Source organism: Sphaerodactylus townsendi, linkage group LG05 (genome assembly GCF_021028975.2).
Source record: "Sphaerodactylus townsendi isolate TG3544 linkage group LG05, MPM_Stown_v2.3, whole genome shotgun sequence".
Taxonomy (NCBI): Eukaryota; Metazoa; Chordata; class Lepidosauria; order Squamata; family Sphaerodactylidae; genus Sphaerodactylus; species Sphaerodactylus townsendi.
In genome coordinates this window covers 62,244,992-62,259,318 of record NC_059429.1, presented here as the reverse complement: position 1 = coordinate 62,259,318, position 14,327 = coordinate 62,244,992, and the positions used below count along the sequence as shown (strand labels likewise).

Here is a 14,327-nt window from a genome sequence, read left to right as displayed (position 1 = left end):
ACAGAACAGGTGACAGACAAGAGCGTAGTCAGGAGCCAATGCAATGGGCAGTGGCAAAGCTGTGTGCGCCATTGGCGTCATGTGGGGGCAAAAAAGTCGCCCCTAGAACCTCCTCCTGGGGGGTGTAAGCAGGATGTAGATGGATTGGGGCAGGGCATAGGTGGATAAGTGCATGGGCAGATGGGGGTGTGGGCAGGGTGTGGACAAGCTGGGGGAGGGGCGAGGGCAGGGGGCGCATGCAGGCAGGTTGTGCCTTGGGTGCAGTTTCCTCTCCCTCCATCCCTGCCAATGGGTTAAGGCAGGCAAAGGCATAGTCATGAGACAGTCCAATAGGTCAAGGCAGGCAAAGGCATAGTCATGGGTAAGTTTTACAGGTCATGGCATAGAAGACCAAGTAACAGGCTGGAGATTAGGAGTGCACCAGGCACATGGAAGCAACAGGAAACACACTTGTTGCACCCAGGAAGAAGCAGGCTCACGGCAAGGCTTATATAGAGTTCTTGCCCCAGGGTTGGGATTGTGCAAGGAGTTAATCCTCATCAGATGTAGATACCTCTATTTTCCCATATCTTGCTGCCAGACGAGTACTTCTCCTTTGCTTCTGCAGCAATTGCCTCTGCTTCAGCCTTCTGGGCACAGCAGTTCCCTAGGAGAATCTGCAGGCTCCTCCACCTGCACATCATCAGGCAGGGAAGGGCTGGGAGTTGGTTCTGCTGCCTGGTCTTCCTCAGGAGCAGCCAGCTCTGACTGCACTGTGTTGTCAGGTTCTGCCTCAGAGTCCTCTGGCAAACACCCAGGGGCTGGCTCATGACACTTTCCTTCAAAACCCATATAGAAGTTCAAACCCCATTTCTGGAACATTCACTTATAAATTAACTAATCCACCATGTCCTGTCTGTTCTTTAATGTTATAATTATTGTAACTAATCTACTCACTTAAAATGATGAAAATTAGTAATCTCTGGAAATTACTGCTATTTTGATTCCTTTGCTGTCGGCTTTTCATTGTTGCACAAGGTGAGGGCAGTAAGAGGACAAAGAGTATCACAGTAGATAATCTAAGTGACAGGTAACTTCCAACCAGAAAAGTTAGCAGATGTTCCCAATGAAGAGGATTGTCCTGATAGCATTTCTGTGCACACCATTTCCCACTTCTCCCAATCATAAGGCTTTCTTGGTTCTATATAAACACTGGATTCTTTTTGCTACTGTGCTGCCAGGTTTGCCTGCTGTTCCCCCACCCCCTCATGAAAGGCAATGTCTTATGTTTTACTTGTATTATCTGAAAGACAGGTGTTGGGAGGAGACAATACATACTAAATCCCTGCCTCCCCCATGATGGGTATAACAGGGATGGTTATATTCAAGGGCTAGAGAGAGATATTATCCCACCACTAGCCACCAATTGTAACGAGACGGGTGGTCTGCAATCAAGGTCCCCACTAAACTGACCAAGTGGTGTTTCCTTGGCCACCCAAAATCTCCCAGGGCTAGTGTTCATGGATCTTCTTTTTATTCTGCTGCCACCATTAAACTTAAAGAGACACTAGGAATCCCAGAAACTGCTGCTGGCTGCCAAATGTGATAAAGGGTCCCTCCTCACATTCACTCTTGGTCTGAGGGGAATGTCCTTCAGAGTCCCATAAACAAAAATGGAGGGAACTCAAAATTGGTGGGGATTCTAGACTCACAGACAGGCACTCTTCAACCTCTCACACACAAACACCGACTGGCACAAAGGTAACTTGAACACAGTAATTGAAATTTATTTTTAAAACAAAAGAAAGGCTTCTTAAACTGGCTCAGAGAGGTACTAATGCTTAATGGTTTCAGAGAGGTTCTTTTCACTTAAAAATTACAGAGCTTCAGATGTTTCTTAGGTTTCACACATACACACAGACACACGCAGGTGTCTCTTTAGGAATGATTTTACTTTAGGTCTACTAGATTTCTTCACAGACAGACACTAGTCCTTTCTAATCCACAACCCACTGAATACACACAGACAGCCTATGCCCAGTGAGATTCAGGCACACATAGCCTCCCTCTCTCACCCTAATCCCAATTTGGCTTCACCGCCTCTGGATTGGGCTTTTCCCAAGACTGGTGGTACACAGTGTTATGGCAGACTCTATGTCTGGACAGTCTTCACTGTCAAGCCCCTGACTGGCGCGTCACCCTGCACCAAACTCAGGGCTTCCTCTCTCTGACAAACCTCCTCAGCTAGCAGATTGACTGGACTTCTGTCAGCAAACTCAGCTGAGACAGAATCCTTCAGCTTCAGATCTGACGGACTGCTCTCTGCCAATCTCTGTATCAGAATCTCTTCAGAGAGTGTGAATTTTCCTGACAGGCTCTGCTCTGTCTATTTATGCTGCCAGCACTTTAGCTCCCCCTATCCCTGGCCAAAGGCAACTGTGCCTCTGTTCGACCAATCAAGTGGGTTCTTTTGTATAGTGGAGCCTTCTCTTTAACTCTGGCTGTTGCTAAGGCCTGTTCAAGCAGGCCTGCTTCACACCAGCCCTTCAGGGTGGGACAAGTCCATTACAATGGGCAACACACTTGCAGTGCATTGAGCAAGGAGCGTTCCCGGATGGGTTGAAGAAGGCAGTGGTCCACCCACTTTTGAAAAGACCATCTTTAGATACTAGTGATCTGGCCAATTACTGCCCGATCTCGAATCTGTCATTTCAGGGGAAAGTAATTGAGAGAATGTTGTTGGAGGAGCTTCGGGGCTTTCTGGAGGAAACGTCAGCCCTTGATCCCTTCCAGTGCCTGGGCATGAGATGGAGACGGTTCTCACCGCCATCGCAGACACACTCCGCATGCAGTTTGACCGAGGTGGATCGGCGCTGTTGATTTTATTAGACCTGACCACAGCATTTGATATGGTCTATCATGACTTTTTGACCCCCTGCCTAGCTGCTTCTGGGGTCTGGGGCATGGTCTTGCAATGGCTCGCCTCGGTGAGGGAAGCTAAGCCCTGCTGCCACCAGCACACACATGCAAGCAACTGTAACTATTTATTTATTTATTTCTTGGATTTCATAGACCGCCCCATCCCCTAAGGGCTCTGGGCGGTGTACAGGTCAACAACAAACAAAATCAACAACCACAATAAATAATAAATTACATCTTATTAAAACCATATTAAAAACATCTAGTAACTCCAACCTTACAAATCTAATAACTTCCGTAGCCCAGCTCAGTGGCATTTATAGATGTAATTCCAATGATGGAATGGAATATAAGAACAGCATACAAGTGATGGCACTTCAGCGGCTGGCTTCCCCAAAAGCCCGGCGGAACAACTCCATCTTGCAGGCCCTGCGGAACTGTTCTAGGTCCCACAGGGACCTGATGGTAGGGGGGAGGTTGTTCTACCAGGCAGGGGCCAGGGCACTAAAGCCCCTGGCCCAGGTGGAGGCCAGTCGAATCATGGGATCACCAGCTTGCATGTGTGTGCTGGTGGCAGCAGGGCTTAGCTTCCCTCACCCACATATGTTGTTTTAGTTTAAATTCCCCCAGCCCCCCATTCTGGCAAAGCAGATCACCAGCCAATATCGTCAAACCTCACTTTGCTCATTCTGCACAGGTGAAATGTAGTTGGCTATAGAACAGGAATAATTTATCTCATTAGCCTGAAATTTAGAATACCGGGTTCTTTCAGCAAAGGTTGCACTCCATGAGAACTTCATCCATTTTGTCAGAAGAAAAAAATCACAAATATTTCCCATTTAACAAATAAAAATATTTAAGTCATATCACAAATTACCACCCATTATGTACCATTTACTTGGTTAAAAGCAAGTTCTCCTCATGTATGAAGGATTTATGTAGTTAAGGTGTCTCATGATGCTAGAGGGGAGAACAATGTCCTATAATTTTGAACTTTTCTGAAATATGTCCTAAATCCACATTCAGTAATGAACTATCCGATAAAACAGCTCTACCCTTTTGAGCTTTACACTGCTCATTAGGACACCTGCCCTGTACTAAGAGCTGTCAACCTTCAGGTGGGGCTGGAGATTAAAACCCATCTCCAGGCATCAGAGATCCATTTCCCTGGAGGAAATGGCTGCTTTTGAAGGGTTTTGGAATTATACCTCACTAGCAGGGCCCGGCCACGCGTTGCTGTGGCTTATTGTGGTGAAATGGGAAAGGAACAGTAGCAGCAAATCAATTGCAGAGGCCAGCAGTAAGTGCTCATGCAAACACGCAGCCTGATACTGTGCGATGTCATTGATGTGTGTGCCCGCATTCCTTGGGGGGGAATAGAAAGGCACCCCTCCCACACATCTAGGCTGGCTGGTCATGATCCTTTACCTGGGAGTAAGTTTGGTGGGTGGCAATGGGTGTCACTTCTGAGGAAACCCTCTGAGGGACATGATGCAGCCATTCAAAGTATTTCACGGTTGCTGTACTGAGCTTACTTCTGAGTAATGCGTGCCTGGTTTTCTTAACCGTAACCACAGTATTCAAGGAATCTAGGGTGCCTGGCCCCTCCCTCCCGTCCCTTGCATGTCGCCCCTCACTCTCTTCCCTCCCTCACTTCTCTTCCCTTGCATGCCACCCTCCCCCCTCCTTCCCTTCCCTTTCCCTCTGCTAGGGTGGGTGGGTCATATCAAGATGCTGGGGCCCCTGCCTCCCCTCCCGTGCATTCCAGCCTTTTCTCTCTCCCCTCTCTCACTTCTCTTTCCTTGCATGCATCCCCCTCCGTCCCTTTCCTCTTCCTCCCTCCCTTCCCTTGCATGCCACCCCTCCCTCCCTCTCCCTACCTTCCCTCTCCCTTGTGTGTATGTGTGTGCATGTGTTTCACTTCCACTTGAGTTACTGCCTATGTGCTGTTTTCGCTGCTCATATCTGGCCATCTGAGTGAAAATTCTAAGCAGCACGAACATTCTAAGGGTGACAGTTACACACAGGCAGCTGCATGTCCTTCACCATGGAGCGCCAGGAAAAAGGTGTTTTACCTGGGCCAGGTGTGAAATTTCAGGTATGTGAACATCTAAAAACACTCTCGCCTGGCTGACTATAGTGGCTGGGAATTTTCAGAGGAATTGGCCCAGCAGTTACTGAGTTATACTATTATCAACAAAAACACTGTTAGCTTTATAGATAGATAGATAGATAGATAGATAGATAGATAGATAGATAGATAGATAGATAGATAGATAGATAGATAGATAGATAGATAGATAGATAGATAGATAGATAGATAGATAGATAGATAGATAGATTGAGGTTCCACCCCTCCATAAGCCCCTTCCCCCCCCAGGCTCCACCCCCAAAATCTTCAAGTATTTCTCAAGCCAGAGTTGGCAACCCAACCTATATCTTGTTTCTAATACAGTTCTCTACAATAAGCTTTCTCTTTGCTCACTTTGCCATGCCAAATTCTTACAACTGTACCAGCTTTGCCAAAATTTAGCTCACTGTTCAAGGAATGATTAGGGACTATTGGAAATATTTTAATGTGCTAATCAGGCATGGTATAGTTATTGCAATTGTCCTCCCACCAGAAAAGTCAGCACTCAGGGTCACAGGTCATCAGATGATTAAGTGGACAGAATTTAAAAAGTGAATGAAAACCTAAGTATGCAGGTTAACGATGTTAGATTAGGACCATGAAACCTGGGTTTTAATCTTCACTTACCATGATACACAGTAATTGCAGTTTACAGTACAATACTTTCCCCCAACACAGATAGCTATATTAGTACACTGCAGCAAACATAACAGAGGCCCCTTCCGCACACGCAAAATAATGCGTTTTCAAACCACTTTCACAACTGTTTGCAAGTGGATTTTGCCATTCCACGCAGCTTCAAAGAGCATTGAAAACAGTTTGAAAGTGCATTATTCTGCATGTGCGGAATGAGCCAGAGTCTTGAGGTACTAGAAAGACTAACAGATTCATCTTGGCACAAGCTTTCATCTGTTTCCTGGAAATAAAAAGGGCACTGGCCAATGAAACTTTATTGCATAATAAATTGATTAATACAAGACCATATGTTGTCCTGGAATAAAATTATACACCCAGTGATAAATCCATAACATTTGCAGTCAAATGCTCCATAACATTTTAACTTTCAAGTGCTTTCTGAACTCTAAAAGACCTATTTAAATAGTAAATATTAATTATTATTAAAATAAGAGAGTCTTCCTATGTTAAAAGAACAAATATGGAATTGTATTTTAATGTAGTAAAATGTGAAGGCAGTTTTCAGAAACTATTGATTTTTTAAAAATTTGCTTGAATCTCATTTTAAAAGTTCTTATTTCTGTTTCACTCACATCACTCACTTGGGTCTTACACACTAATTCACTTTCCACAACCATTTCACCTGGAACATACGTTATTTCCAAAAATTACACTGAACCTCTTTCCCCCATATCATTGTAGCAGAATCATTTTGCTGTTCATTTTCTTGCATCTTGCCAGCTTGTTAGTTAAAATAAACAATATTTGTTTAATATGGTGTTAAGTATATTAACAGTCAACCCTTCTAAGCCCATTCACTTCAATAAACTTGGAAGGGTATAGCTTTGCTTAGGACTGCACTGTAGAATTACAGTTGTCAAGAGACAAGCAGTGCATCCATCTTCTCTACCAACAAACACTTTCTTCAACATATTAACAATTAAAGAGAAATAAAATGCACCCCCTACCATGACCCATCTTTCCTGAAGTCACTTTGCACAAAATGTCACTTTAACAGCTAACCTGGAAAGATGAGGAATTTCATCGTTGACTGGCATGATGTGGATGTAAAGTGTCCCTTGGACTGTATGCTTGCCATCTGTCAGCTGAATGGTGAAACTATCCTCCAGGCTTTCTGTGTCATCATGCATGTACATAAGCATCAGTCCTATTGGAGAAAGAAAGGAGAGGGGAAGTAAAAGTATAGACAGCAGAGTACCTGGAATACTGCTTTCAGACCACATTCTAAAAAGAATTGGTTTCTTAGTAGAATTCAGGGTATCAATGGCATCAGGGAAGCAGTTTAAGATACACCAGGAGGTTGAAACAGACCAAACTGGACACCATTGCAGCACTTTGCAATAACTAAGATCAACATGGCATTACAAAAATTTCTGTAGCACTGAGCTGATTCTAATCCTTCCATTGCCCAATCAAAGAGAAATAAAATATACTCTCTACCACAACCCATCAGGTAGTCAGAGTATTGAACACATTTGCAACTGTGTCCAGAATAACACAAAACACTTTGGTCCAAACTGGACACAAACTAAGCTACTTATCATCCAAAGAGGTTCTCTGCCATATGATGAGAAGACAAGAGTCACTAGATAAGAGAATAATGCTAGGGAAACTTGATTAATAATTCAAAATGACCTTCAAATAATTACATTTAATCTTAAATTTAATGTCATTAATATGAGTACTCTGAATTTCCAATGTGTTTCCCAGTGGATAAGCAGATCCACCCCAGGCTCACAGCCTGGATTAGCAGCATAACATACCTCACTTTTCTTTGCCTGCACTCTGTGATGCTCCTTTTGTTTACAAAATAGGAGTAGGGTATTCACTCAGGTTCCTGCTGTAAACTGATTTCACAATAGAGCCAGTCAATCAAAAGCTAATATGCTTACTTGAAACTGTGGTAATGACAATAAATAAATCCCAATTAGGCAGAAGGGTGCCTTAGATGCATATGGTCATTAAATTAAAATTTGATGTTTAATTTTTTTTAATACTTTATTGTCTAATGTAGCTTTGTATATTTAACTTAGCTACATAAACATCAAAATAATTATTTCCCAGGTTATTAATAGAATAATTATGAACCACAAAATCATGACTTATTCTCAACAGGGTGAAAGAAAATAAACACTTGAGGTTTATTTCCTTGGAAAATATTAATTTATTTCAGCTCCAATTTGGGTGAGATTTGACACATATAGAAAATAAAATCAGAATGGTTTTAATGGAAATGGATATAATCCAATTTATGACAGTCACAGAACAGAATCAAATCTTGGATGAATTCAGAGGACTTGAATGCATGAACAGATGTTCAATATTTGCAAACAAGAAGAACATTGAAAGAATAGCATTAAAATATAGATATTTTTAGGCACAATCAGGTCAGGTTAATGATTAGTGTTATTCTAGATGCAGAAGGAAAATATTTTATGCACTTTCATTCCTTCCATCACAAAAAGTTGTCAAAGTGCTGCCAAAAGGAAAAAAGTGACTGCTTAAACACTGTAATTGACTAATGCTCCACGGAAGAGCATTTTAAGTACAGATGGTATTAATCCATCCTATGAATTCCTTGGACAATTCATCTCTGAATTCTTCTGTAAAATGCTGCTGCAAATTTTATATACAAGAGGTCTGACATCTTTTGCTGAGCTTGTCTGAATATATACATTCACAAGAGTTTGCTTCTCTGGTGGAAAGAAGATTCCCTCCTCCCACCAAGTTCTCTGAACAGGGACATAAATATAGATTTTTAATGGGGGGGGGAGATTTGGAGGCAGGGCCATGCCCCCACCCACCCCTGGGGCATGGCCACGCCTCCCCAAGGCCCACCTCCGGCCTGAGTGCTTATAAAAGCAGTTCTCCAAGGCCGGGGATGGCAGACTCCCCTGCCCTGCCCTCCCCCGCCCTCCCCCAACTGGGTTCCCAGCCGGCAGGCCCTTCTGCCCTCCCCTCTGGACAGAGGCATAGCTAGGGAAAATGGAGCCCAGTGCAAAATCTGAGTTTTGCGCCCCCCCCAATGGGCGGCCGCTGTGATTCTAGAATCCACCCCCAAACAGCATCACTTTCAATGGTGTTTAAACTGGAGAGCCCAAATTCTCCTTTTAAATCCACATTAAAGGGAGAATCTGGGGACCTCAGATTCTCCCTTTAAATCCATGCTGAAGGGGGTGAATTTAAAAGAAGAATCTGGGGAAATTTAGGGGGTGCCTGCTGTCAGGGGTGCAATTGTAAAGCTATCAGCACCAACCTTTCAGGGTATCTTTATGAGATTCTACAGATGATACCAACCAGGTTTGGTGAAGTTTGGTCCAGGGGGTCCAAAGTTATGGCCCCTCAAAGGTGTAGCCCCATCTTCTATTAGCTCCCATTGGAAACAATGGGGATGGGGCACCCCCTTTGAGAGTCCATAGATTTGTACCCCCTGGACCAAATTTCACAAATCCTAGGTGGTATCAGTAAGAGACTCTCCTGATGATAACTCCCAGGTTTGGTGAAGTTTGGTTCAGGGGGGGGCAAAGTTATGGACCCTCAAAGGTGTAGCCCCATCTTCCATTAGCTCTTATTGGAAACAATGGGGGATCAGGCACCCACTTTGGGAGTCCATAACTTTGGATCCCCTGAGACAAAGCTCACCAAACCTGGGTAGTATCATCAGGAGAATCTCCCAAAAAATCTCTGAAATTGTGGTGCTGCTAGCCTAAAAACTGCGCCCCCTGCAGGCCAAAAACTGAAAAAATACTAAAATACAAAAAACCAACAAACAGGGGGCGGAACTTCAGACATGTTATCGGGGGGTTGACCCCAAGAACCCCCCCCCTTTGCCTATGTCCTTGTCTCTGAATATGTACAGAATGATTTCACTACAGGTGTGCACCATTTTCCTCCTGTATCTTTCAGGTTTGGGTTTAATAGTCCTTGAAATTTTCAACCCCCTTCCACCAAAAAGCCAAATTCCCATACTGACTTTTTTTTTAGGAATTTAATTTTTTTTGGGAGGGAATCTATTAAACTCAAGTCACCAAACTCCCAGCTGCCTCTGAATTCCACCTGAGCTCAGAAGCACCAGATGTCACAGAGCTGAATGCTTCAAGCTCATGTGAACTTCAGTGGCAGTGTAGAGCTGAATGCTGGGCTCAGCCAAACCAAGCGTTTGAAGAGGGAAAGGTTTTTTTAATGGCAGCAGTGCCAAAATAGCCTGAATAATGCCAAAAAATGACATTATTTGGGATCTGCCTTTTGATTCTCTTCAATCATCACCATTTTTTCAAAATAACCCCCCCTTCTTTAAGGGGTGGGCTGAATATTAAATTGAACAACAAACAAACAAATAAGGTATTTTTCAGAGTATTTTTTCCGTTTGGCTTTGCTGAATGCATACCCCTATATTTCACTATGTGAAGAGATTGCTCCCTTTTCTGTGTGGACATAGGTGGCTGTACTTTTCAATCTAGTCTCTTGTTCTCACTTTCCATAAGAACATAAGAACAAGCCAGCTGGATCAGACCAAAGTCCATCCAGTCCAGCTCTCTGCTACTCGCAGTGGCCCACCAGGTGCCCTTGGGAGCTCACATGTAGGATGTGAACGCAATGGCCTTCTGCGGCTGTTGCTCCCGATCACCTGGTCTGTTAAGGCATTTGCAATCTCAGATCAAAGAGGATCAAGATTGGTAGCCATAAATCGACTTCTCCTCTATAAATCTGTCCAAGCCCCTTTTAAAGCTATCCAGGTGAGTGGCCATCACCACCTTCTGTGGCAGCATATTCCAAACACCAATCACACGTTGCATGAAGAAGTGTTTCCTTTTATTAGTCCTAATTCTTCCCCCCAGCATTTTCAATGAATGCCCCCTGGTTCTAGTATTGTGAGAAAGAGAGAAAAATTTCTCTCTGTCAACATTTTCTACCCCATGCATAATTTTGTAGACTTCAATCGTATCCCCCCTCAGCCGCCTCCTCTCCAAACTAAAGAGTCCCAAACGCTGCAGCCTCTCCTCATAGGGAAGGTGCTCCAGTCCCTCAATCATCCTTGATGACCTTTTCTTCCCTTTTCTATCTCCCTCAATATCCTTTTTGAGATGCGGCGACCAGAACTGGACACAGTACTCCAAGTGTGGTCGCACTAATTTCTTTATATAAGGGCATGACAATCTTTGCAGTTTTATTATCAATTCCTTTTCTAATGATCCCCAGCATAGAGTTTTGCCTTTTTCACAGCTGCCATGCATTGAGTTGACATTCCCATGGAACTATCAACTAAGGCATACTTAAATCCCTTTCCTGGTCTGTGACTGATAGCACTGGACCCCCTGTAGCGTGTATGTGAAGTTTGGATTTGCCCCTATGTGCATCACTTTACATTTAGCTACATTGAACTGCATTTGCCATTTCTGAGCCCACTCACCTTATTTATCAAGGTCTGCTTGGAGCTCTTCGCAATCCTTTGTGGTTCTCACCACCCTACATAATTTGGTATCATCTGCAAACTTGGCCACCACGCTACCCACCCCTACTTCCAGGTCATTTATGAATAGGTTAAACATACCATCCCAAACGGATCCTTGGGGACACCACTCCCGACATCTCTCCATTGTGAGAACTCCTAATACACCCACCTTGTTTCCTGTTTCTCGTCCCAGTTTTAATCCATAGGAGGACTTCCCCTCTTATTCCTTCATTGCTGAGTTTTCTCAACAGTCTCTGGTGAGGAACTTTGTCAAAAGCCTTTTGGAAATCCAAGTAGACAATGTCCACCGGTTCACCCCTGTCCACATGCCTGTTTACACCCTCAAAGTCCCTGAAACTAATGCAAGTATGGCATATCCCTCACCTAATTTTGGATGAGAATTTAATTTGGGTTGCTCTCTATTTTCAGCTATCACTTTTACCACCACTGCTTGAGACAGTGGCGAAGCTCCCACGGGAACATCCGGGGACAAATGACCCGGGCACGCTCCGTGGGAGTCACATGGGGGCGCAAAATCAGCAGATCACCTCCCTCTGCCCCTCCCCTCCCCTCCTGGCTGCCTTTCGCCCTTGCTCCTTCGTTTGCCGTCGTCTCCTCGGCTCCTCCCTTGTTGTCCTCCTTGCCTGCTCTGGTAGGCTCTCCTTTTACCGTGTTTCCCCAAATATAAGACAGTGTCTTATATTAATTTTTGCTCCCAAAGATGCGCTATGTCTTATTTTCAGGGGATATCTTATATTTCTGTATTCTGTTCGTCAGGCATGCTTCCAAACAAAAACTTTGCTACGTCTTACTTTTGGGGGATGCCTTATATTTCGCACTTCAGCAAAACCTCTACTATTTCTTATTTTCCGGGGATGTCTTATATTTGGGGAAACAGGGTATCTAACTATTTTTAAAAACTTGCTCAGCTGGGTATTTAAGTCTCCATGAGCAGTGAGCCTTCCAAGTTATTGTGAGTCCTAATTTCATTTTATAGTTTCCCAGTATCTTCAGGGCATCTGAAAATCTCTCTTTTATAATCTGTCGTCATCCCTTTCTGCCCCGCAAAAGGGTTTTTCCTCCAAACTGTCCCCCAGTACCATCAGAGCCTGTATGCAAATGAGCCTTCTTCTCATTGGCTCCTTTTAGTTTCAGTTTTGTCTCATGAAGGGGATGGGCTAGAATACTGACAAAAGGGCTGGGATGGAGCTAGCTGGGAGAACAGATCTTGCATGCAGCATACCCTTCTCAAAATTGCCCTGGTAAGTTTTAAAAGATGACCTTCTTCCTCCATGAAAGGAAAAACTAAAATCTTTTGTGTGCTTTCTGGGATGCTTCAGTTCCAGAAGCACTCTTTGTAGCTGACTTCCTTTTATGAAGAGGGGGAATTGGCAGAAATCCTCCCCCACCTTGAGCACCTCCATTATATGAGCAAAGGGAAAAGCTCATGTAAGAGGAGATTACTGCTGATTTTTTTCTTTGTGGAAGCAATCCCCATGCCACATCTACATTCTATTCCTGGCATTCCTCTGACGTTCTGGGAGTAAGCCGGGCAAGAGGCCAAACTGCAAAAAAAAGCTTCTGAAAAAATAAGCAAAGACCTTTTGTACAAAAAAAAGTGAACTGAGAATAGTTTGCAGAAAGCTTGGATCCAACCCTCTCTGAATTTATATATAGGAGGCGGTTGCTGTAATAAACAATACAGCTTGCTGGAAATAATATTTTTTATGTGTATTACAAAAATATAGAACAATGGTCATGTGTGTGCCAAATACTGGTACTGTCCTTCTCTACACAATATATACTGTTTTTCTTTTGTTGTAACCATCAAGAGTAAACCATATACATCTTTGAAGTGCTTTGGAATTAATTCTGCTTGTTTGAATATGTTCTTTGGTTGCTGTGGATTAAAGAACTTTATTACTATGCTTGTCCTGAGGGTCTCTACCTGTTAAGGAGTTGTATTCTAGAAGTGTCTTGGCATATTTTGAGTAGCATACAACTATCAAAGGAAACTGTTACTTTAATTAGTTAATAAGGGCTCTAAATTGCATTTTTTAGGATGTTATCCAATTTTTTAATTTTTTTTAAACATTTTTTTCAACCAGAGTGAAATATGTGGGTTCTATGGAACTTACCAACTCTGTGCTACTATCATCATTCTTTTTATCTTGCCACTATATATCTTTATCCTAATAAGTTTGAAGAGCATGCAGAAATTATTCTTTCTAGAGTAGCCCGGCGTTTCCAGATGTTCAGGAACCACACCTCTATCAGTCTCTACTAGCATGGCCAATTGGCTATGCTGACAGAGGCATGATGGGAATTGTAGTCTCGAACATCTGAGTCAGCAGGTTCCTACTCTGTCTCTAGGCAGGGTGGGAACCTGCGGCTCTCAGATGTTCAGAACTACAATTCCCATCAGCCCCTAGCATGGCCAATTGGCCATGCCCGAGCCAGAAAACTGATAAATTCTATGGATTCCCTGAACATCTGGAAACCTGGGATTCTGATCCTAAGTATCCCTCCCTGTCCAGAAGTAATTGAAATAGGCATTTCAGAGGAAGGGGAGAAATACAGAAATTCAAGGGCTTGCTTGTACTGTGGCTTATTTGGAGCCAGGTTTGATATTAATCCAAATTGGCTATTATTTCTGGCAATGCTTGGGAGAAATGCAAAGGAATGAGTGAAGGGTAATAAAACATTATTCACAGCAGTAATAAAACATTTTGAAAGCATTTTAAGTCATGTGACACTTAAAATACTTTAAGTCATATGACACTTAAAATACTTTTAAGTGTTATAACAGTTATTAAACATTTTGAAAGCATTTTGAAAATGTTGTCCAAAATTGTAATCTCTGCTGTGTGCTGTGACACATTGCTGTGTTCAGATTTGTGAGTTGAGACATGTTCTATGTGATGGGTGGTTTCTTTGAGATGAGCTGGTGCAAAAATCATTCTTTAGGTTTATGTAGTAGAGGGGAAGGTGGCGCTTTGGTCATGAGTGGGGAGGAGGAGTGGTTGCCCATGGAAGCATAAAACTCAGATTTTGCCCGGGGCTCCATTTTCCCTAGCTACGCCCCTGGCTTGAGATAAGAATTCCATTTATCCTTGCATTTTTCTCATGTTGCATTCTTGTGATGTATTC

The 14,327-nt window shown here is 43.3% G+C and overlaps 1 protein-coding gene across 10 annotated transcripts in view; it reads right to left on the bottom strand.

Annotated features, from left to right (window-relative positions):
* Window positions 1–14,327, bottom strand: part of LOC125432449 (FRAS1-related extracellular matrix protein 1-like) — a 189,590-nt gene that overhangs the window by 92,083 nt on the left and 83,180 nt on the right. For all 10 annotated transcript variants that reach the window (XM_048495969.1, XM_048495970.1, XM_048495971.1 and 7 more), the window contains one exon: window positions 6,728–6,872. In XM_048495969.1, the coding sequence (XP_048351926.1) occupies window positions 6,728–6,872 (145 nt within the window). The remainder of the gene's footprint in view (window positions 1–6,727; window positions 6,873–14,327) is intronic.